This window comes from Podarcis vaucheri (genome assembly GCF_965113315.1).
Source record: "Podarcis vaucheri genome assembly, chromosome: 3".
NCBI lineage: Eukaryota > Metazoa > Chordata > Lepidosauria > Squamata > Lacertidae > Podarcis > Podarcis vaucheri.
In genome coordinates this window covers 1728240-1752167 of record NC_138761.1, presented here as the reverse complement: position 1 = coordinate 1752167, position 23928 = coordinate 1728240, and the positions used below count along the sequence as shown (strand labels likewise).

General features: G+C 53.0%; 2 protein-coding genes across 3 annotated transcripts in view; one reads left to right on the top strand and one right to left on the bottom strand.

The window, feature by feature from the left end:
• Window positions 1-8699, top strand: part of HADHA (hydroxyacyl-CoA dehydrogenase trifunctional multienzyme complex subunit alpha) — a 34612-nt gene extending 25913 nt beyond the window's left edge. The window contains exons 16-20 of the mRNA XM_082217511.1: window positions 602-670; window positions 2266-2461; window positions 4093-4207; window positions 6106-6251; window positions 8200-8699. Coding sequence (XP_082073637.1) covers window positions 602-670; window positions 2266-2461; window positions 4093-4207; window positions 6106-6251; window positions 8200-8345 — 672 coding nt within the window. The 3' untranslated portion in view covers window positions 8346-8699. The remainder of the gene's footprint in view (window positions 1-601; window positions 671-2265; window positions 2462-4092; window positions 4208-6105; window positions 6252-8199) is intronic.
• A 756-nt stretch (window positions 8700-9455) lies between these two features.
• GAREM2 (GRB2 associated regulator of MAPK1 subtype 2) overlaps window positions 9456-23928 on the bottom strand; it is a 41785-nt gene continuing 27312 nt past the window's right edge. For both annotated transcript variants that reach the window (XM_082217464.1, XM_082217465.1), the window contains exon 6: window positions 9456-14559. In XM_082217464.1, coding sequence (XP_082073590.1) covers window positions 13695-14559 — 865 coding nt within the window. In that variant the 3' untranslated portion in view covers window positions 9456-13694. The remainder of the gene's footprint in view (window positions 14560-23928) is intronic.

Genomic DNA, 23928 nt, shown 5'->3' with positions numbered 1-23928 from the left:
GTAGCTGAGCTCACAGGTCTATATGAATTTCTGAAGTTTTCCCTGTGAGCCAGTACAGAGATGCATTTATCAGTGAATTCTTACATTTGGTATCGTGCAGCAGAGGCCCTTTGAATAGATAGGAAGAAACTGTGATGGAGTGTTTTGTGGGGATAAATCACAAAAGTCACAAAAGTGATTGTGCTGATTTTGGTGGTGGGCTGCATGTGCATTGATATCTGCTGGAGGGGCAACCCCCCCCCCAAAAAAAAACAAACCTATACATAAATCCCTGCAACAAAGATGAATAAAAGATAATTCTTTTATTGTTAATATGGATTGCCACTGTCAATAGCTGACAGTCCCGTCTCCCCCATGTGTCGGGAGCAGATGGTTCTGCATCTAGCAAGACTAGTGCCCTGCAGGTGGGCAGAGTCTCTGCTGCCCTGCCCTCCTTGGCAGACTTGGCCACCAGCATTGCTCCATCTAGCTCCATCCATCTACACTGACTGGGCTTTCAGGCAGGGCACCTGGGGATTGGCCTGGCGCTTTCTTCTTGCAAGCCCCCCCCCCCCCAAGCTACAACCCTTCCTGGCTTCACCTTCCTTCTTCCCCCCTGCAGGACGGCCCGGGCTTCTACACAACCAGGTGTCTCGCACCCATGTTGGCCGAAATCGTCCGAGTCCTCCAGGTGGGTGTCGCTTGCCAAGGGTGGGGTTTCTAGAGCATCTTCCTAAGGGTGCTCTTGGGGAGATGTGGTGGGTGGGGGGAGCCTCTGCACTTCGAGACTTGCAAACAGGTGGACTCAGCACAGCCGCTGGGGCTGTTGCATTTGGTTTCCTTTTTTCTTTTTTATTCAAAATTATAACAAGACACATTAACCAAAAACATATCATCCTTGTTTTCCCCCCATTTTTCCTCACTCCCCCTCTCCCACACAAAACCCACCCACCCCAACCCCCCCCCACCCCGACTTCCCTCAGTTCCAGTCTTGGGTTTCTCTGTGACTGCTATTTAACTGATTATTATCAATAAAAGGTTTGTGAATGTTTATTCAAAACCTGCCAAGAAGTCCAGTTCGCTTTGTTGCATCTTCAAATACTTTGTAAAGGGTTCCCATTCATCCTTAAAATCACAGTTATCCTTGTCCCGTAGCTTATGTGTCAGTTTTGCCAGTTCTGCATAGTCCATCAATTTTTCTTGCCATGATTCTTTAGTTGGGGTTTCTTCAGTCTTCCATCCTTGTGCTACCAGAACTCTCACGGCCGTTGTCGCATACATGAAGACGTTTTTCAAATTTTGGTTTCCTTGGCCCATTCCTCCGCCCCCAGCCTTCACTGCCCCGAGAAGCTCTGAATCCAGGCAGAGGAGGAGGACCCTCCTGGAGAAGCCCCCACCTGGCCCTGTGGGCCTGCGAGGTGCCTTTGCTGGATGAAGCGATTAAACGATGCTAGTTAACCTGCGGAACTCACTTCCACAGGAGTTAGGGACGGCCGCCAACTTTGTGGTTGAGAGGAAAGGCAAATGAGAGGGGAAACAATAGGAGTTATTTTATTATTATTTATTAGGTTTACATACCGCCCCCATCGCAAGTTCTCAGGGCGGTTCACGGGACAAAATTATGCCTGACATGGAGAAAGTGGATGCAGAAAGGTTTATCTTTCATTCGGCCCGGGCACTGAGGTCCAGTGCCGAGGGTCTTCTGGTGGTTCCCTTGCTGCCAGAAGCCAAGTTACAGGGAACCAGGCAGAGGGCCTTCTCGGTGGTGGCGCCCGCCCTGTGGAACGCCCTTCCACCAGATGTCAAAGAGAAAAATAGATACCAGACTTTTAGAAGACATCTGAAGGCAGCCCTGTTTAGGGAAGCTTTTAATGTTTGATGCATTACTTTATTTTAATATTGTGTTGGAAGCCGCCCAGAGTGGCTGGGGAAGCCCAGCCAGATGGGCGGGGTATAAATAATAAATTTTTATTTTATGATTATTATATCTCCCTCTCTCATAAGACTAGACATCACAGACATCTAATGATGTTGAGGGTTAAGGACAGGTTTCCCTCTGGGGCGTCAGGGTGGCCAGTGTGGGAATAGACCCCCGGACTAGATGGGCCCCTGGCCTGATCCAGCTGCCAACTCCTCTTTTGTCCTTATGGGACGGGCCCTTCCTGGCCCTCCTCTCGCCCTTCCCCGGTCGTTCCCCCACCCCTCCGCCCCGTCACCGGCAGCAGTGCCTCCCCAAGTGCCCCCTGCTTTCCACCCGCCGCTGACCCACCTCTCTCTCCCTCTCAGGAAGGCAACGACGCCAAGAAGGTGGACGCCATGTCCACTGGCTTTGGCTTCCCCGTCGGAGCTGCCACGCTGATCGACGAGGTGGGCGTTGACGTGGCCACGCACGTGGCAGAGGACCTGGGCAAGGCCTTTGGCGAGCGCTTCAAAGGGGGCAACGTGGAGCTGATGAAGGCCATGGTGGACAAGGGCTTTCTGGGTGAGTGTCTGAGCGACAGCCTCTTTCTGGAAACTTGCGTATCGACAGCAGGCAAGGAACCAACACACCCTCCTTGCTTCCGTTTGGGGAACAAACTTCTTCCGGGCAAACGGGGCAGAACAAATCCTGGGCACCTGGGTGTCGTGACCACATCGGTCTCACCCAGTCGCCACACTGGGCAACCGTCGAGCGGCTGTTGGGATACTGCCAGGAAGACGGGGGCATCAGTCAGGCCCCCAGCTGGCTCCAGCCACCGGCTGGCAGCCGGTCTCCCTTGGAACAGCATCAGTCAGCGACACGAGCCTCAGATACGTTTAGAGACCCGTGCAATCTCTGTCAGCAGAGAGTGTAAATCATCACACAGCTGAAGAGGCAGACAGAGAAATGTGTAAGCATATTTACAGCATTTATTCAGCATAGTTCAGGAACAAAGGGAAAAACATGTCTGCTTGCCTTCATGTCCAGCAAAACAGCAATACAGTGGTGCCTCGCAAGACGAAATTAATTCGTTCTGCGAGTTTTTTCGTCTTGCGAATTTTCCGCCTTGCGAAGCACGGATTCCCATAGGGTATTTTTCCTACGAAAAAGGAAACAAACTTGCAAGACGTTTTCGTTTTTCGTCTTGCGAAGCAAGCCCATAGGGAATTTCGTCTTGCGAAGCAACTCAAAAAACGAAAAACTCTTTCGTCTTGCGAGGCATTTGTCTTGCGAGGTACCACTGTATAGCAAAAGCAACGTACAATGGAAGTTCCCAGCAAGCCTATGCTGGAAGTAAACAGGCGTGTGACACTCAACAGTCATGCCTCTACCCTTTTAAGGTAGACTGGAACTATATCCTAACAGCGGCAAAGGGCCATTAGGGTGTTGAACTGGGACCTGGGAGAGACCCGGGTTCAAATCTCCACTGAGCCGTGAAGCTCACTGGGTGTGTTTAGGAGCTAGTCACTGCCTCTCATTCGTTTTGTTTGTATGCCGCTTTTCCACCAAAAAAAATCATGCTCAAAGTGATTTGTAGCAAAGAAACAGAGATGCATTTCAAACACACAATACGAAAGCTTCTGTCTCTGGGTTCAGTCTTTAATTCTGCAAACAAGCCTGGAATCAATGGCTGTGGGAGGAGGCCCCCAGGCTCTCGCCTCCTCCTTCCTCTGCCACACACTTCTTCACTCATTCATTCATTTATTGAATTGGTATACCGCCCTATACCCAGAGGTCTCGGGGCAGTTCACAATAAAAACCACATATATAACATCAAAAATAAAAATAATCCAATACACCCCCAAAAGCCGCCTTTTAAAGGGTATAGGATGTTGATTAACATTTTTGCCTGGTGCCCAAAGGTGTATAATGAAGGCGCCAGGTGAACTTCCCTGGGGAGAGCATTCCATAGACAGGGAGCCACTTCCGAGAAGGCCCTGCTCTCGTGTTGCCACCCTCCGAACCCCTCGAGGAGGAGGCACACGAAGAAGGGCCCCAGAAGATGATCTCGGGGTCCAGGTCGGTTCATAAGGGGAGAGGAAGTCCTTGAGATTTTGCGGTCCTGAGTGGTTTCACTTCTGTACCTTCTGGAGCAGAGGGGGCCGCCCAACTGCTCCTCACCCCTTTACACCTCTGTGCAACTTCTTTCGCAGGCCGCAAAGCAGGGAAGGGCTTCTACCTTTACCAGGAAGGCGTGAAGAATCGGAGCGTCAACACCGGCATGGACGAAATCTTGGAGAGGTTCAAAGTGGCCGCCAAGCCAGAAGTGTAAGTTCAAAGAAAGGAAGGCCTGAGTGAGTGAGGAAGAGGCCAGAGCTGCGGAATGAAGGCCCAGGAAGCTGGTCTGCCCTCATTCCCCAACTGCAAACCAACAGGCGCAGCTGGCTTAATTCTGAGTTGGGGCAGCGGTCTGTCTTGGCTAGTTCTGTCCATTCTGGCTGACAGCAGCTCACCAAACTGTTGGGTCAAGAAGGCACCTCTCCCAGTCCTGCCCTGTCCTATCGGAGGTCTTCCAGACATATATATTTAAAGGTAAAGGGACCCCTGACCATTAGGTCCAGTCGTGGCCAATTCTGGGGTTGTGGCGCTCATCTCACTTTACTGGCCGAGGGAGCCTGTGTACACCTTCCGGGCCATGTGGCCAGCATGACTAAGCCGCTTCTGGCGAACCAGAGCAGTGCATGGAAACACTGTTTACCTTCCTGCCAGAGTGATACCTATTTATCTACTTGCACTTTGACGTGCTTTTCGAACTGCTAGCTTGGCAGGAGCAGGGACCAAGCAACGAGAGCTCACCCCATCGCGGGGATTCGAACCGCCGACCTTCTGATCGGCAAGCCCTAGGCTCTGTGGCGTAACCCACATCGCCAGCCACGCATATATATTTACTTGGTGCTAAATCACTTGGAGACTTCTTTCTTAGAAGAAAGCAAGATGGTGCAATCGTATCTTCATGTGTGTTTGACATGTGCGATTTCAGCCATGCACAGTTGAAGGCAGACTGGTTGGGACTGTGCATGTTAGATCCAGGCAAGGTTGTGAGCTTGAGAGCTTTCTTCGCACCAGGTCCCCTCGGGGTTAGCTGGTGCAAAAAAGAGCTTTTAAGTTGCCTGCTTTACTTAATGGGCAAGGCTTGAGATCCGGGAGTGCGCTCCACCTCACCCACGAGCCACAGGGCAGTTCTGAGCATTCAGTTATGCGCTTTTCCTTGTGACTTAACCGCTGCCTGAGATGCGATTGCACTGCACATGGATGTAAGCTAAAACCTTAGCTTACTAAAATGATTATACCTCCCCAGAGTTTGCTAACTGGACCCAGGTGCAAAAGTGGGTCGGATTCAGTATGGGGGTTCAGGACTAGAGTGGCACTGCTCCTGAATTGCCGGGGGTTGGACTAGATGACCCTCGGCGCCCCTCTTCGAAATCCTGGCTGATCCAGCCACTCTCTGCTCCACGACTTCCCCAGTGGCCTTTCCCCTCCGCTGCTCCCTGAGCTGGAGATGCTGTATATATAGAGTGGTCAATGTTAGGGTTGTGTTGTGTTGGTTGGATGGTAGAAAGCTGGTTGTGTTTTGTGTGTGTAAAAGCTGTCGGTCGTGGTTGGAGAAGAAAACTTTTTAATAATAATAATAGTTTATTATTTATACCCCGCCCATCTGGCTGGGCTTCCCCAGCCACTCTGGGCAGCTTCCAACAAAATATTAAAATACCGTAATACATCAAACATTCAAAGCTTCCCTGAACAGGGCTGCCTTCAGATGTCTTCTAAAAGTTTGGTAGTTATTTTTCTCTTTGACATCTGGTGGGAGGGCGTTCCACAGGGCGGGTGCCACTACCGAGAAGGCCCTCTGCCTGGTTCCCTGTAACTTGGCTTCTCACAGGGAGAGAACCACCAGAAGGCCCTCAGAGCTGGACCTCAGTGTCTGGGTAGAACGATGGGGGTGGAGACGCAAGAATAAAAGCAGCAATACTCTGCAAGAATACTCTTTCTCAAGGACTCTTTTGTGCCAATTAAGGTCTGAGACTAGGCAGAGGAGTAAAAAGGAGGTCAGAACCTTTTCTTTTTCAAACACTAACATCTGCCTCCCGGGGACCTTCTGCCTGGCTTCCCCACCCCCACCCCCACCCCGGCTGATGGCCGTCTCTGAGCTCCCTCTCTCTCTCCAGCTCCTCGGAGGAAGACATCCAGATGCGCCTGGTGTCCAGGTTTGTGAACGAGGCGGTGCTGACCCTGCAAGAGGGCATCCTCAGCAACCCCGTGGAGGGGGACATCGGGGCTGTCTTCGGGCTGGGCTTCCCCCCCTGCCTGGGAGGTAAGAAGGCCCAGGATCGCCTTTGTTCTTCTCCTAAATGCGTATCGTCAGTCATAGCTCCCTCGTCCTCAGCTAGGCTGTCTACCGTTCAGAGGAAAACTGGCCGGCTTAAGAAGAGCCTGCTGGGGCAGGAAAACAGGCCATTTGGTCCCTCATCCTGTTCTCACAGGGGCTGACCAGGTGCCCATTCTGGGACGCCAGCAAGGAGGATTTGAGTGCAAGAATGCAGCTTTGATGAAGAAACATTGCTGATTCTGACCATGGAGCCAAAACCGCCTTCCTGGCTAGTGGCCATCAATAGCCCTTTCTTCCTCCTTGAATTTGTCCAGTCTTCTTTTAAAGCCATCCAGGTTGGTGGCCACCAGAGCTTCCTGTGGGAGGGAGTTCCATAGGTTAACTCTGCGCTGCAAAAACGAGTCAATATATCTTTGACCAGGGCCTGAGAGCAGCAGCCTTGGCGCTAACAGGGTTGCCTTATCTCATCTGCTAGCTTGGGGTCGGCTGCAGAGGTTGCCTTCTGCCCACTCCCAATAATCATAATAATTATTTATAGCCCATCCATCTGGCTGGGTTTCCCCAGACACTCTGGGCATGGCTCCCAACAGAATATTGTTGTTGTTTAGTCGTGTCCGACTCTTCGTGACCCCCTGGACCAGAGCACGCCAGGCCCTCCTGTCTTCCACTGCCTCCCGCAGTTTGGTCAAACTGGTAGCTTCAAGAACACTGTCCCACCATCTCGTCCTCTGTCGTCCCCTTCTCCTTGTGCCCTCCATCTTTCCCAACATCAGGGTCTTTTCCAGGGAGTATTCTCTTCTCATGAGGCGGCCAAAGTCTTGGAGCCTCAGCTTCAAGATCTGTCCTTCCAGTGAGCGCTCAGGGCTGATTTCCTTCAGAATGGATTGGTTTGATCTCCTTGCAGTCCATGGGACCCTCAAGAGTCTCCTCCAGCACCAGTATTCAAAAAACAGAATATTAAAAAGTTGATAAAAGATCAAACATTAAAAGCTTCCCTAAACGGGTCTCCCAAAAAGGGCAGCTGCCTGATAAGTCCTTTTTGCTGGCATGAAGGATTTTTGAAGCAGCCACATGGAAATGCCTTGATCCCTGGGGAGAGCCTGGGGGGGGGGCGGGCGGCTGTCTAGTTGCCCAGTTGTTCCAGTGACCAAGATGGGGAGTCTCTCCTGCCCCCCTTCCCCTGTTCTCCTATGGGAGAGGCGGTCTTGCACCTTGTAGCCGTTGGCTCTGCGAGGACACTTGCAGTTCCGGGGAGAGCCCTCTGCGGGCGGCAGGGGTCCCCACTTGCTCAGGAGACCTTGCTTAGCACCCCCCCAATCTTTCTTTAATAATAATTTATTTTAAGTTTTCCATTTTAAAGATCCAATCAAATCACATTGAATATTCCAAATTGTACAAATACATATCATAAAGTCCAAATATTTTGCCAAATTATATTTTTTTTGTTGGGGGTTCCCATGCTTCAAGTTCAGTGGGGTCCAATCATCTCATATTTCTACTGCTTTGAGTGTCCACTAGTCCTTTCTTTAAACCTTCTTGTTATTATCCTTCTTCTTTCATAGCCTCTGAGTTGTTTCCACAGGCGAGCTGAAATGAGCAATAATATGCTTCTGTGTGAACTTTGTATGACTCTCCCTTTTTTTTTTTTTTTTTGCAACTGGTAAGTCTTTTATTTGCCATATGTCCTCACACGCTTGTATTTATGCTGAATCCACCCAAAAGTCCTTCTCGGGTGGCAGACGCCATCTTTTCTCAATTCCGATGAAATAGAATCTCGGTGTTTGCTCATTAATTTTCTCAGACAGGTTGCACCAAACATTAGTCTTTCCAGGGGAGGTTTGCCAATTCAAACTTGAAACACAGATATAACAACAAAGTAGGAGCTCGCCTCCCCCTATGACTATTAATCCCCCCCCCCAATCTTTCACTGCAGGTCCCTTCCGGTACGCAGACTACTACGGGGCCCAGCGGCTGGTAGACCGCATGAGGAACTATGAGGACGTCTACGGGAGCCAGTTCACGCCCTGCCAATTGCTACTGGACCACGCCAAGGACTCCAGCAAGAAGTTCCACAAGTGAACGTGCCTCTGGCGCCACCGTCCGTCCGACCCCCGGGAAAGGCGGGGGGAGGCAGGAGGCCTGCAGGAGAGTCTCCCGCCTGTAGCTCAGGGGTTTGTGGGTCTTAACCCTACAAGTGCCTTAGCCGCGCAGGCACTGTCTCCCCAACCCCGGCTCCGACCCCCTCGTCAGGCCGAAGGTCAGCCTCCGATTAATCCAGGGTCTTCTCTGCCCGGCCTCAGCCTGGCGCCCCGCCAAGCCTGCCAGCGGCTTCGGGTCTCGGGCCAACGGCAGCTGATTCTGGGCCCAGGACTGGCCTGCGGTCGTGACCCACTCCCAAAGAACCCCTAACAATAAAACCCCAGTGTCTTGTTCTGTGGGTGAGCTCTGGTCATTTATTTGTGGCTGAATTTTCACCTCTAGCGGGGAGTTGCAGAGAAGTCCCATCAGCATACAGGTGAAACTCGAAAAAATTAGAATATCATGGAAAAGTTCATTTATTTCAGTAATTCAACTTCAAAGGTGGAACTAATATATCAGATCGACTCATGACATGCAATGCAAGATATGCTTCTACTTCTCAGAGGCCCAATCTTGCTCGATTTGCAATCCTTGTTTTGCTGATTTCCTTGAATATTCTAATTTTCTGAGATTGTTAATTTGGGGTTTTCATAAGCTGTACGCCATGATCATTGCAATGATAACAAATCAAGGCTTGACATGTCTCGCTTGGCATGTCACAAGTCTATCTCATATATTACTTTCACCTTTCAAGTTAGATTATGGAAATAAGGGAACTTTTCCACGATAATTCTAATTTTTCGAATTTCTCCTTTAGACCAGAGTGCTTTGATTTGGTGAGCGTCCCTGGAATTAGAGGAGGGGTGACCCAGAGTGTCATCTAGGCCACCCGCCCTGCCCTGCAGGAACGCCGTCTTCAGTGGGGAGTGCCAGGGGTTCCCCAAGGGGTCTGCCTAAACCTCCCAGGGGGTCCATGGCACCATTCACATTACGATTCAATACGATACAATATCTTTATTGTCATTGTCCCACAACGAAATCTGCATAAGACATTCTAAAACCCCCTAAAAACTCTGAAACCCCATTTTAAAATACAGTATACTCCTATAGAGACTCCTTATACTTCGTTTAAAACCAGAATTGCATTTGGTAGAAACCGTTTCTCAGGCAGCTAGTCCTGGTCTTTATAACCCTAGACCTTCTTCTAGGAGGCAGAAGCCGAAAGAGATCATTTCCGGGGTGCACACTATTCTGCGCTATCTCTGCAGCTTTCTTATGGCACCTGGAAGTGTAGGTTTGATCCAGGGTGGGAAGAGTGCACCCAGTTATTCTCTCCCCAGTCTTGACAACCCTGGACAGCGTTGTTTTTTCCCTGGCTGTGCAGCTCCCAAACCACACACGCAGACCGTAAGTGAATACACTCTCCACAATACAATGGTCAAATGCCATCAACAGGTCCTTTGAGAGATTGTTTTTCCGGAGGATTCACAGAAAATATAACCTCTTCATCAGGTCTAACAAAAACTGCCATAGATATATCAATATTTTCAAAAGCAAGGGGGTTCATGTCTTGGCTTTTGAAAAACAGGAGGTCTGCAGTACTTGGGAACCAGGGGGGTAGACAAAGCCGATCCGAGTGCGAATTGCGCTGTGCTCTCGTGGGGAGGGGGCGGAGGGCTTCCCGTTCTCCCTCGACCCCCCCCCCCTTGCTTGGCTGCAATACGTCATAATGGCAATGGGGGGGGCTATGGCAAGGTGGTTGCTGTGGCTCCTTACCCAGCTCATAGGGTTCCTCCCCACCTAGGGTCACCACGCTGGCCAGGCAGCTGCGTCCTGTTTTCCCACCGCTATGGGGCCCCATCCACTTCTGCCAGCCTCCAGCTGTCCCTGGGCTCCTGCAGATCTCCAGCTGCCAAGGCTTAAATGGCCAGGGGTGAACTCAGAAGTCTTTGCCATCAGGATATGTGTCCAAGGTGCCGCCTCTACCAAGGCTCTCCCCCTGCTCTGTTCAGCTTCGCACTGTGGACTCCCCCTTGCAGCAGCTCTCCAGGAGGTCTCTGCCCCCCACATCCGATGCAGATCCTGCCGGCGGGGACCAGTGGTGTAGCGTTGATTGCCAGTGCCCCGGGACAGGCAGGGGGGGTCACACATGTACCAGGGAGGCTCCAGCCCAGCGCTCACTGCCAATGGTGCCAGGGCGAAGCCATTCCTACCAGAGCAAGGGGACGACGACGTGCTGAGCCGGCTGCCCACCTTCATGGGGGAGACTGGCCACTCGACATGGCCCTTCGTGGATGGAGAGGAGCCGTACTGCCTTGGCACCTGGTTTGCGCCCCCTCAAAAATTGTGCAGCCCCCCCCTGACACCCCCCACACTGCCCCTGGCAGGGACTGTACCTGGGCTGCCCCACTGCCAGTCCCCATTTCTCCTTCACACACACACCCCAACCCTCGCAAATATAGCTGGTGCTGCACCCGGTATTCTAAAGCAACCTGATTAAACAATCACATCCCGGGCACAACATGGTTTCTTAAATAAACTGATTTATTTGACTACGGCAGTGGCTAAAGTCGAAACGAAGACGAGCGTGCTGCAGGCCTCCAGGCTGGAACCCCGAAGTCGCCGTCCTCTACTAAAAAGTTACAGGAATAAGTCGCGGCACTCTTGGGGGAGTGATGCGGAGAGTGTCTGCTGGGAGGCAGCAGAGCTGAACCGCAGGGCTGGATTAGTGAAACATACCAGCTCACAAGAGGCGCTTGGGATGAAGACAACCCAGCTGCCCACAGGTGGTGCTAAAGTGCCGTTAGTGAGCTGCCCCCTTCCCAGGGCGGGGCATGCTGGACTCTGGCTGCCTTGTGCCAGGAGCAAATAAATTAACGTTAAATAAGCTGGAGTTCTTGTTATTAAATATACCAAGAAAAAAGCACACCCAGAACTCTGGCCAGTATAAGTTTCAGTAGTGGGAGTTGTCCCTACTCGCAAATCAATAGTCAATTGTAACAAAAACTAATCCCTTCAAAAGTATGTATTCTGAGAAGGATTACAAACTCAAATAGAGCTTACAAACTCAAATGCATAAGGATATGTATAAAACAATAATTCGTTACAGAATTAGAAGAGTTTATAAGTAGAGATAAGTTCATGCTAGTCCATAGATTTGACGTGAAGGTCTTAGTTTCAGTCACTGAGCAGAAGTCAGAAGTCAATTATGGATCAGAAACCAGGACGGGGCCCTGTTTCGATGTATTCACCTTCATCAGCTGGAAGCATCAAACATCACATGAAAATACATTCAAATTCTAAATTATCATAAATTATAAAACAGTCATAAAACAGTATTATACAACATTTGGTTCCTTACCTAATTTTTAAGCGATCGTGTAAGTCTGAAGAATTTGTATAAATATATCCTGTTGTTTTCTACGTTTGATTTGCGAGGAGGGACCACTCCCACTACTGAAACTTATACTGGCCAGAGAGTTCTTGGTGTGCTTTTTTCTTGGTATAGGAGAAAATAAATTGACACAGGCAGCAAATACCCCCAAACCTCTCCATGGGCAAATGAAGGAGTTGCTGAGGAATTCTTGAACTGCGTGCATCTGCAGTCGCACTGCCCAAGCGTAGAGTTTGTAGCTGAGAATTTGCCACTCATACTTTCTTTAAGCTTCTAGACCTCACGGCAGTAGAGACATGCTTTAAAAGGTGGGGGGGGCGGGTCTGTGTGTTGAAGGCACGAGAGGGGCAGCTTCAGTGTTCCGTGCAATGCAGCCAAATCCACAAGGGCAGTTTTTGCTGAATCCCCCATCAAACGTCAAGCAAAGGCACCTCTTTCAAGACAGGAACTTTCTAAGCTTGCTGCCCTTCCATAGGCAGCAAGATTCCCCCATACATTGCATTCAGGCAGGTAAGTGCTCACCTTGCCAGCATTCCAAAATGCTCGGAAAAAGCTGTAGGAAAAAGCAGTCGTCCTCTGAGGTCCTTCTTTGTGTTCCTCCTCCGCTAGAACTGTCCGGAGAGCAGCAACACGAGAACGGGGCCTTTTCTGCAGTGGCTCCCCATCAGGACTGCTCTCCCCAGGGAAGCTCGCCTGGTGCTTTCACTCCAGATCTTTAGGTGCCAGGCAAAAATATTACTCTTCCCCCAGGCTGTTAAATCTATGGCCTTTTCAGTTGTGGGAAGGTATTGCTCTTTTTTTTACTATTACGTATTTAGTGTTCTAGGCTGTATACTGCCCTCTGGTCTCTTGCTGAAGCGTAGTGTGCTAATTTCATAAATAATGATGACAGGGGCCCTAGACGAACCACAAGAAGCTCCCACCGCTATACCAGCTGGGGTGGAGAGGCTCTGGCTCCGTGGGGCAGCGGATGCTGGAGGGCAGGCCCCTCGCGCTGTAGACCTAAAGCACTGCCTCCCACAAGACCCCTCGCTTGGGGAGAGGGCCAGCACCACAGTCGCCGGCTGCCTCGGTTTCCCATGCGCAGAAAAGCTCCCTGGCTCCCATCTGCCTCATCTTTCAAACTGGCGGCCCCACAGCAGTGAGACAGATCTAAGAGTGGCCTGTTTGCTGGAATAAAAATGGGAGCTGGGCAGCTCAGAGGGGCTTCCGTTGGTCCAAATGAAGGTGGAGCTCTGGGTGAGAAATGGGGGCTGCGTCACAACTCTCCTCCCAGCCCACTTTTGCACTGCTTTCTTTTCCTCCACACTGGACAACCGGACACCACATGCAGGAATGGCCAATGCGCTAGCGCTGGGCCAGGGCAGACAGAGTCGCCCAAAACACTCGTAGGTCTCCTTCAGACCCTTCGTCATCAACATAAGAACCTGCCGGATCAAACCGATGGCCCAGCCAGTCCAGCAACCTGTTCTCCCAGTGGCCAGCCTGATGCCCTCATGGGAGCCCCACACGCAGGATTTGAACACAAGCCCTCTTCCCGCCTGTGGCTCCCAGCAACTTGCATTCAAAAGCACTGCTGCCTCTTAAGCATGGGGGCAGAGCAGAGCCCCCCCATCGATTCCCTTCTCCTCCCTGGATTTGTCTAATCCTCTTTGAAAGCCATCCTGCAGCAGTGAGTTCCACCGTTTAACCTCCTGGCTCCTTCCTTCCTTTTCCACTGGGTTTATGCTTCAGGCTCACCCATCCAGCCCTCCCGCCATTCATGCCCTTGCTACTCTCTGCCCACCAGCGCTCTTGGGGGTGGGGGAGACCCGCTCGCAAAGTGCCCCAGCACCACTGCCCTCTTGCGACAGATCCAGAGGCCTCTCCCCACATTGCCAGGCAAAGCGACCCCCTTCGCCTGCAGGCCCAGCCCCTGCGGACCTCCCAGGCTCCTCCTCCCACCCCACCCGGTTCTAGATCTTGGGGCGCCAGCCCTTGATGAACTGCATGATCTTCTTGACCTGGAGCTTGGTGAGGCGGAAGTCCTCGCTCAAGATCTCCTCCGTCAGCTGCACGAAGATGCTGCCGTCAATGCGCTCCCGCGCAAAGAAGCTCACCACGTCCTCCGAGAGCCCGATGAAACGCAGGCAGCGGGAGACCTCTTCCAGAGACAGGACGGACAAGTCGGCTGGGGGCTGCCAGGGAGAGCCGTCCCCGCTGAGCCGGGCGGGGGGCACCTCGATGACCCCCGGGGCCAGATAGAGGCGGGTGGCAGCACCCAATTCTGCGCCACAGGTGACGGAGGGCGGCAGGGGCATCCGGAGGGGGACATGCTCGGGGGGCTCGAAGGCCTGCTTGGCAGGGCGTGGCGGGGGCACGGGGCTGTAGCGGGGCTCGCCCTCCGGGGAGGAGGAGGAGGAGGAAGCAGCGGTGCCCTCAAAGGGGTCAAAGGTCTCGGGGGAAGAGGTCTTCTGCCACTCGAGGGGCTCCAGCCACTCGGAGGAGGCCGGGTTTGAGAAAGGGTTGAGCGCCCCAAAGGGGGCAAAGCGTTTCTGGGGCGCCTGGGGAGGCTTCAGGCGAGGGCAGCTGCGGTAGCTCTTGAGGGCGCTGGCGTCGCTGCCCGCCAGCAGCGGGGTGGGCCTCCCCGTGGCCACGCTCAGGTCACTGTACGGCCACGGATCCGACCACGAAGAGCCCTGGGCTTGAGACTGGGCCGGGGGGCTGGCCAGCGGGCGACCAGAGGACTCCCCCGCTTTGCAGTCTCCCCAGGTGCAGGGGTAGCAGTACAAGGAGTAGGAGTCGGGAGATGGAGAACAGCTGCCACTCTGCGGCCTCGACCTGGGAGAGGAGAGGAGAAGGGAGTGCAGAAGTCAGAGGCGGAGCTAACTCAGGGATCTCTGCAGGGGTCAGAGGGTGTGTGGTTTGCACACACACCCCAGAATTCTGCACCCAGAGCCCCCCGGCAACCCCCACGCTATGCCACTGTTCTAGACTGCCTTTACCCACTGTCAGGGGTTCAGGAGCAGAGGCAAGGGCAAGGGAGGAAACAGAGAGCGAGGGGGAGGAGGCAGAAGAAAATATGAGTGATGACAACGACCCGAGATCTCCGAGTCTTTCCAGTGAATCAGAAGATTCACAGAAAGGAGCACCAGTGGCCAGGGCAAGGGGGGAGCCTAGGGGGACACCCCAGGAAGATAGAGCCAGAGGGGACTCAGAGGGGAGCAGTTGGAGATCGGGACCAGCGTCACCGCCAGAGAGCAGGGATGAGGAAGGGCACCAGGGATCAAGCGCTGGCAGCTCACAACAGGAGGGAGGGCACGAGTCAGGAGTGGCCACACCTCCATCAGGGAGCGAAGAAACGGTCAGACGGAAAGTGGAAGGTTGGGCGCGCGCGCCAAGTTCAAATGCACAGGAAAGTGACGCAGTAGGCAGCCCGGAGAGGGAGCCAGGTCCTAAAGCCCGACGCAAGGAGACAGAAGGGTCCGGGGGGTCGGCGTCGGAGGAGTCCCGGAGGGAGGAGACCCCGGGGGGCAGAGGGACCCAGAGGAGAACAGTCAGGCGGAAAAGGTGGAGCAGGGCTAGGATATTAAGTTGGTGCACAAGGGGCGGAGACTCAGACGGAGCTTCGCCGATCTAACCATAAGACGTAGAGTTGCACGCAGCAGCTTGAGAATGGAAACTGTAACTCAATAAAGACTTTTACTTAATGATCGCTGGCTAGCGTGATCCTCTGTGAGCTAGGATCGGGGAGCAACTCTGACAGTAAGCTCCGTCTGCTAAATTGTGGGCATCTACGGCCTCACGGAGAGGAGAGAAAGCGGGTGCCTACTAGCGAGCTCACGAACGGCAGACAACATGACGGCTGAACAGCAGATAGCGGAACTCAGAGAAGCAGTGACTCGACTGAATGCCGAGGCACTTGCATCCAAGAAGAGAGAGGAGGACGCAGCTGCCGCCTACAGGGATCTCCAGGTCAGGTTGGAAGTGCTTACTAAGCAAGGGCAACTGACACCCAAACAGGAGGGAATTGGGTTGGGGAGACGCACAGGCGGTCTGGTCTCTCACTTCGATGGGAATCTGCAACAGTACCCCAACTTTAGAGCAGATGTAATGTGTGCACTGCAACTGCTGAACAAAGACTTTAGAGATGAGCAAGAGACAGTGGGATTCATCATGTCCCATTTGCATGGAGATGCTAAAGCATGGCTGCGCAATTTGTGGAGGGATAAGGATCCGGCGCTCCAAAATGCGGATGCCTTTATTAAAGCGATGGATGGGTGCTTTTTATCAAGCATTGACGTGGATCTTGCTCGGCAGCAGATACATGGACTGAAGCAAGGGAGGGCCAGCGTAAGGCAGTACCATGCCCGCTTTTTCGCTTTGGTCAGTGCCCTGGAATGGGACAGAGATTCGGCTCCTGTAAGAGACCTGTTTTGGGAGGGCTTGCACAACTCGGTTAAAGATGAGATTGCGAGGGGGGAGAGACCCCGGACCACGCAGGAGATCGTTCAGAGGGCGCTGGCGGTGGGGGTGCGGCTGGAAGAATGTCCGTGGAGCAGGGACGAAGGGCGCAGCGGGCACAAACCAGCCAGGGGCTCCTCCTTCCTTCCCAGAGAAGCAGCGCGTGCGCAATCCACGCCTCCGCCAGGAGGAGGGGCGGAACCTATGGAGGTTGGAAGTGCAAGGGCTCAGTCAGCAGCCAGAGCCCTAACACCGGCAACAGTGAAAGCGAAGCCTCCTAGAGGGAACAGGAAGTGTTATATCTGCGATGATCCACAGCATATGGCGAAAGAGTGTCCCCGGAGGCTCCACAAGCACACTGCAGCCTCAGCAATGGTAACTGCAGCAACGCAGCAAGGAGAACCACAGCAGGGAAACGACGCAGTCTGGCTGGAGGAAGAGGCACTGGGGCCCAGCCAGACGTGTCAGTGAAGCAGTCCCCAGAGATTTTACAGCCCATGGACCCCCTCCCGCCCAAGCCAGTAGTGAGGCTCACCGCATCGCTCCAGCTGCCCAATGGAATCACCATGGACGTGCCCATTACCATCGACTCAGGCAGCAATGCAGACTTCATAGGGCAGGACTTTGTCGACCGGCACGCCATACAGTTGCTGCCTGCCACGCTGCCCCTGCAGGTTGTCACGGTGGATGGCAGGGAGCTGTTAGGGGGGCAAGTGGTGAAGCAGACGCCACCTATGGTGCTGCGGCTTGGAAATCACAGGGAAATCATCAGCTCCAACGTCACTCAACTATCGGACACGCCTATTGTATTGGGCATGAGTTGGCTGGACAAGCACAGCCCGGCGCTGGCTTGGTACCAGAGGCAGCTGACCTTCGGCTCTTCCTTTTGCGCTGAACACTGCATCATGCCCCGGCAGGAAGGGGAGCAAGAGGAGTCACAGATGCCGCTAGGCACGCTGCAAGCGGTTCCCCACAAGTACGCAGAATTTTTGGAGGTTTTCTGCGAGAAGGAGGCAGACAGGCTACCCCCCCACAGACCATATGACTGCAAAATTGACCTGCTGCCGGGGGCGGCGCTGCCCAAAGGGAAGCTGTATTCCATGTCTGAGGACGAACTGCAGGAACTCAAAGAGTTCATAGATCATAATTTGGAGCGCGGTTTCATCCGAGAGTCCAAGGCAGCAGGGGGCAGTGCTGTATTCTTTGTTAAGAAGCGGGACACGCCCCAAAACGGCTTGTAGTGGACTATCGCATCTTAAACAGTGTGACCAAGCCATCGGACTTCCCCATGCCCCGAATCGACGACCTCCTCGCAAAGGTACGGAAGGGCAGCGTGTTCACCAAGTTGGACCTGCGAGGGGCGTACAACCTCATTCGCATGCGGGAAGGAGATGAGTGGAAGACAGCCATGTTCACGCCCCTGGGCACCTACGAATATAGAGTTATGCCTTTTGGATTGCAAAATGGCTCCCACGTGTTTCAGGCGTTCATGCATCACGTGTTGGCGGGGCTCCTCTACAAGACGTGCGTCTGTTTCTTGGATGACATCCTGATCTTTTCGGAATCGCAGCAGGAGCATGACGGACACGTCAAGGAAGTGCTGAGCAGGCTACAGCAGCATAGGCTTTACGCCAAGCTGGAGAAGTGCCAGTTCGACGTGACGGAGGTGGATTTCCTGGGCTACAAGTTGTCTGACAAGGGGCTCGCCATGGACAGCGCCAAGGTTCGAGCAGTGTTGGATTGGAAAAGCCCACACAACCAGAAGGAGGTCCAAAGGTTTGTCGGCTTCGCGAACTTCTATCGCAAGTTTATCAAAGGCTTTGCTATGCAGACGGTGGCCATCACGGACACGCTCAGCTCCAAGAAAAAGAAGTTCATCTGGACAGAGCAGGCGGAGCAGTCCTTTCAGGCACTCAAGCGGCTCTTCGCGTCGGAAGAGCAGCTGCTTCATGTCAACCCCAGCAGGCCGATGAGGGTGGAGACAGACGCCTCGGACAGAGCCGTGGGAGCAGTCCTGCTGCAGAAGGACCCGCAGGGGGTTTGGAGGCCGGGAGCGTTTTACTCCAGGAAGCTCAGCAAGTCCGAACAGAACTACACCATCTGGGACAGGGAGTTGCTGGCCATTCATGCAGCGTTCAAAGCGTGGAGGCACTTCCTGATCGGCGCCAAGCACACGGTGCAGGTCTGCACGGACCACAAGAATCTGGAGCACTGGCGCACGGCGCAGTTCCTGAACCAGAGGCAGATACGTTGGGCTGAGTTCTTTGCGAACTTCGACTTCCGAATAGAGTATGTCCCGGGGGACACCAACATCATGACGGATGCTCTCTCCCGTAAGCCGCAGTATCTGGAGGAGGCAACGCCAGCGGCCGCCATGCACATCTTCGCACCAACAGTGTGGGCGTGCGCTGCGGCAACAGTTGACCTGGACGCGGTGCGACGAGCGTTGCAGGATGACTCCTTCGCGCAAGCAAAGATGGCAGAAGTGCACAGGGGCACGGCAGCGACCGACGAGTTCCAGCTGCGAGATGGATTGCTCATCCGTAAAGGGGCTATCTACGTGCCGGGAGACGAACTTCGCGCCAAGGTACTGCAGCAGCTGCACGACGCGCCCACTGCCGGGCACTTTGGCAAGGAGAAGACGGTGGAATTAGTCGCCAGAGACTTCTGGTGGCCCGGAATGAGAGGGGAAGTCGCGGACTACGTGGCGAGGTGTGACACCTGCCAGAGGGCCAAACCAGCGCACAGACCGCCGGCCGGACTGTTGGAACCGCTGCAAACTCCGTTCGAACCATGGGAGAGAGTGGCCCTGGACTTTGTCACGGATCTGCCCAGCTCGAGGGGCAAGACGGCCGTGCTGGTGGTGGTGGACTTGTTCTCCAAGATGGCACATTTCATTCCGTGTGCTAAGGTGGCCACGGCGGAGCAAACTGCCAAACTGTTCATAGACCACGTGTTCAAGGTTCACGGTCTGCCGCGGTCTATTCTGTCCGACCGAGGGCGACAGTTCATCTCGAATTTCTGGCAGAAGCTGATGGGCTTCCTGAACGTCAAGATCAACCTGGCGTCGGCTAGACACCCGCAGACCAACGGGCAAGCGGAGCGGGTCAATGCCATCATGCAGCAGTACCTGAGATGTTATGCGAATCAACAGCCTGCGACGTGGGTGGATTACCTGCCTCTCGCCGAGTTCGCCTACAACAACACGAAGCACGTGTCCACGGGGGTCACGCCGTTCTTCGCCAACAACGGGAGGCACCCCAGAACCTTCCCGGGACTGGAAAGAATGGGGGAGGGGGAGCCGCAGACAGCAGATGCGTTCGCGTCAGAGTTGCAGGAGGTCCACGATCAGCTGCGGCGGCACCTGGAGCTGGACAAACACAGAAGGGTTGGCGAAGAGATCCATGTGGGAGACTGGGTCTGGTTAGCAGCCCATGCAGTGCCGGCCAGGTCGTTGGCGAAGAAGAAACTAGGGCATAAGCAACTGGGGCCCTACCAAGTCGAAGAGCAGGTCAACCCGGTGGCTTTCAGGCTGGCGCTTCCGGAGGGTTCCAGGATGCATCCGGTGTTCCACAGATCGGTGCTCACTCCCTACAAGGCACCTCACAGATTTCAGGAACCAGGCACGGCACCAAGTCCACTCCGAGAGAGAACCGAGCAAGGGGGAGTGGCACAGGAGGAACGCATCAACGAAGTCACAGAGATTTTGGACTCTAGATGGGGGGAAGAGGGGGTAGAATACTTTCTCGCCAAGGAGGGCACCCCGGCCAGTGCCAACAGCTGGGTGCCAGGCTACGCTCTAGACGAACCTCTGCTCAAAGAAGAGTTTCATGCCCTCTTCCCACACAGGCCCATGCCAGCTGATTTTTTCGACGACTGGCTTTTCACGCCCACGCTTTCAGCCAGCACGTTCCGGGGGTTCGACTCGGACGAGGAACCGACATGCGACGCACGTTCCCCGGAGGGGTCGCCCTCGGGATCTGCCTCAGAACCCTCGTATTGGTGGGACGATAGACCAGAGGAGCAGTGGCGCAGAAAGTGGCTGGAGGGTCCAGGACGAGCGACGCCTCCAGGAGGAAGCGAGGGAGAGACGGACATGGACGTTTTCGGGGACGACCCGGATTTCGAGCACGGCGGCACAGAGATGGAAGCGGAGGTGACCGTCGTCAACGAGAGCAGGGAGGAAGAACTGGAAGACTTCAGATGGCGGCCCGCCACGGGAAGCGAACTGTATCCGACATTCGTCCCCCTGACACAGCAGCACCCAGCTCCCGCACCGGAAGGAGGGGAGGGGGGAAGAGGGGGCTTCGAGGGGGGGATGGATGTCAGGGGTTCAGGAGCAGAGGCAAGGGCAAGGGAGGAAACAGAGAGTGAGGGGGAGGAGGCAGAAGAAAATATGAGTGATGACGACGACCCGAGATCTCCGAGTCTTTCCAGTGAATCAGAAGATTCACAGAAAGGAGCACCAGTGGCCAGGGCAAGGGGGGAGCCTAGGGGGACACCCCAGGAAGATAGAGCCAGAGGGGACTCAGAGGGGAGCAGTTGGAGATCGGGACCAGCGTCACCACCAGAGAGCAGGGAAGAGGAAGGGCGCCAGGGATCAAGCGCTGGCAGCTCACAACAGGAGGGAGGGCACGAGTCAGGAGTGGCCACACCTCCATCAGGGAGCGAAGAAACGGCCAGACGGAAAGTGGAAGGTTGGGCGCGCGCGCCAAGTTCAAATGCACAGGAAAGTGACGCAGTAGGCAGCCCGGAGAGGGAGCCAGGTCCTAAAGCCCGGCGCAAGGAGACAGAAGGGTCCGGGGGGTCGGCGTCGGAGGAGTCCCGGAGGGAGGAGACCCCGGGGGGCAGAGGGACCCAGAGGAGAACAGTCAGGCGGAAAAGGTGGAGCAGGGCTAGGATATTAAGTTGGTGCACAAGGGGCGGAGACTCAGACGGAGCTTCGCCGATCTAACCATAAGACGTAGAGTTGCACGCAGCAGCTTGAGAATGGAAACTGTAACTCAATAAAGACTTTTACTTAATGATCGCTGGCTAGCGTGATCCTCTGTGAGCTAGGATCGGGGAGCAACTCTGACACCCACTCACTCCAAAAAGTTAGCCAGTCAGAAGTTCCCTTTGCAGAAGGCACAGGATGCCACAAGACTTGTTTTAATAATAGTAATAATCATAATAGTAATAATAATAATAATAATAATAATAATAATAATAATAATAATAATAATAATAATAATTTATTTATACCCCGCCCATCTGGCTGGGTTTCCCCAGCCACTCTGGGCGGCTTCCAACAAAACACTAAAATACAATAACCTATTAAACATCAAAAGCTTCCCTAAACAGGGCTGCCTTCAGATGTCTTCTAAAAGTTTGGTAGTTGTTCTTCTCTTTGACATCTGGTGGGAGGGCGTTCCACAGGGCGGGCGCCACCACCAAGAAGGCCCTCTGCCTGGTTCCCTGTAACTTGGCTTCTCGCAGGGAGGGAACCGCCAGAAGGCCCTCGGTGCTGGACCTCAGTGTCCGGGCTGAACGATGGGGGTGGAGACGCTCCTTCAGGTATACAGGACTGAGGCCGTTGAGGGCTTTAAAGGTCAGCACCAACACTTTGAATTGTGCTCAGAAACGTACTGGGAGCCAATGTAGGTCTTTCAAGACCGGTGTTATATGGTCTCGGCGGCCGCCCCCAGTCACCAGTCTAGCTGCCGCGTTCTGCATTAGTTGTAGTTTCCGGGTCACCTTCAAAGGTAGCCCTTGTAGAGCGTATTGCAGTAGTCAAAGCAGGAGATAACCAGAGCATGCACTACTCTGGTAAGACAGTCTGTGGGCAGGAAGGGTCTCATCTTGCATACCAGGTGGAGCTGGTAGACAGCTGCCCTGGACACGGATTTGACCTGCGCCTCCATGGACAGCTGTGAGTCCAGAATGACTCCCAGGCTGCGCACCTGGTCCTTCAGGGGCGCAGTTACCCCATTCAGGACCAGGGAGTCCTCCACACCTGCCCACCCCATTCCCCCAAAACAGTACTTCTGTCTTGTCAGGATTCAACCTCAATCTGTTAGCCACTGTCCATCCTCCAACCGCCTCCAGACACTCGTCTCCAGTGTTTCCCCCCATTATTACTTTCCGTGTGGCACTCAAAGAGAACTTAATGAAGATGATGTATCGCTGGTACATTACACCGACTAAACTTGCCAAAATGTAAAGGAATCAAGATAAAGCTTGTTGGAAATGCAAGAAATTTCCTCCATATGTGGTGGATTTGTACTAAGGTGAAAGCCTTCTGGGATATTATATATAATGAACTGAAAAGGTATTTAAGTATAATTTTAGTAAAAAAAAAACAACAGAGGCATTTTTGCTGGGGTTAATTGGTGAGGAAATTTAAAAACAAAATGCAAATTTTTAAATGTATGCCACAACGGCTGCAAGAATACTTCTGGCCCAGAAATGGAAGCAGCAGGAACTTCCTACATTGGAAGATTGGCAGATAAAGATGGTTGAATACGCAGAGTTGGCAAAGCTGACGGGGAAGATCCGGAATCGGTGTGATGAACTGTTTCAAAATGACTGGAGCGAATTTATATTTTATATGAAAGAAAACTGTAAACATTTGAAAACGTTTGTAGGTTTGAGTTGAAATGTTTGGTAATGTGAAAACAAGGAGCGAATGTCACAAGAAGATATAAGGTAAAAAAGTGGCTGTAGCAATGCGAAGAATTTGTAAAAGATGTTTGGAAGTCAGAAAGAGGGAGGGAAGGAGGTCAGTGCTTTGTTTGAGCAATGCTTTAAGTTATGGATTTGTGTAATTAAATAGGGAAAACACAATAAAAATTATGTTATATAAAAAAAGAACTTTCCGACAGTAAGAGCAGTTGGATACTGGATCGGTCTCCCTCGGTCCTCTCCTTCTTTGGAGGTTTTCAAGCAGAGGTTGGATGGACATCTGTCAGGGATGCTTGAGCTGAGATTCCAGCATTTCAGGGGGCTGGACTAGAGGACCTTTGGGGACCCTTCCAATGGTACAATTCTAGGAGTCTATAATTCTATGAACTAACAGGCACCCAGAACCAAAAGTATGCTTCCCTCATCCAGTAAAACAATTGAAATACTTAACTAACTGACCAATCATGTCAGTTCTGCTAACAAAAGTCCTGCGCCCCCCACAAAATAATTCCTGGCTATGCCATGTCTTAAAGGCCCAGCAGGTCTGGGAAAATCCAGGGGGTTGGCTCGATGGCCCTTGTGGTCTCTTCCAACTCTGTGATTCTATGATTCTAGGATAGACAGGCTCCCTACAGGACTGAAGGTCTCAGGAATTCTTCCAGGGTCACCTGCTGCTGTTTCCCCTTTTTGCAAAGCTTGAAAGCCAGCACAATTTTCCAACATCCAGACAGAAAAAGTCCAGCATCTTTCCAAACCCTGCAGCAATATTTTTAGCACCGGGATTTTTGCACCTCCAGAAGCAAACTTAGTGGCAACTTTCCAGCAGAGAAAGTTATCAGGAGTCCAAGTCTGTGGCCACGTGGGGGCGCTTTTGTGCCAAGGACTAATTTAGCCAGCTCGCCCTGGTGATCATCTAATGTTTATTGGATGGATCTTCCCCCTAAATTGATTCTTAAATTCTGAATTTATTGTTATTCACGTCTTATACTGCATTTTATACTGTTTTTTGTTGCATCAATTAAGTGTTTTAAATTTGTTGTTAGTCGCCCTGAGCCCGGTTTTCTGAACCGGGAAGGGCGGGGT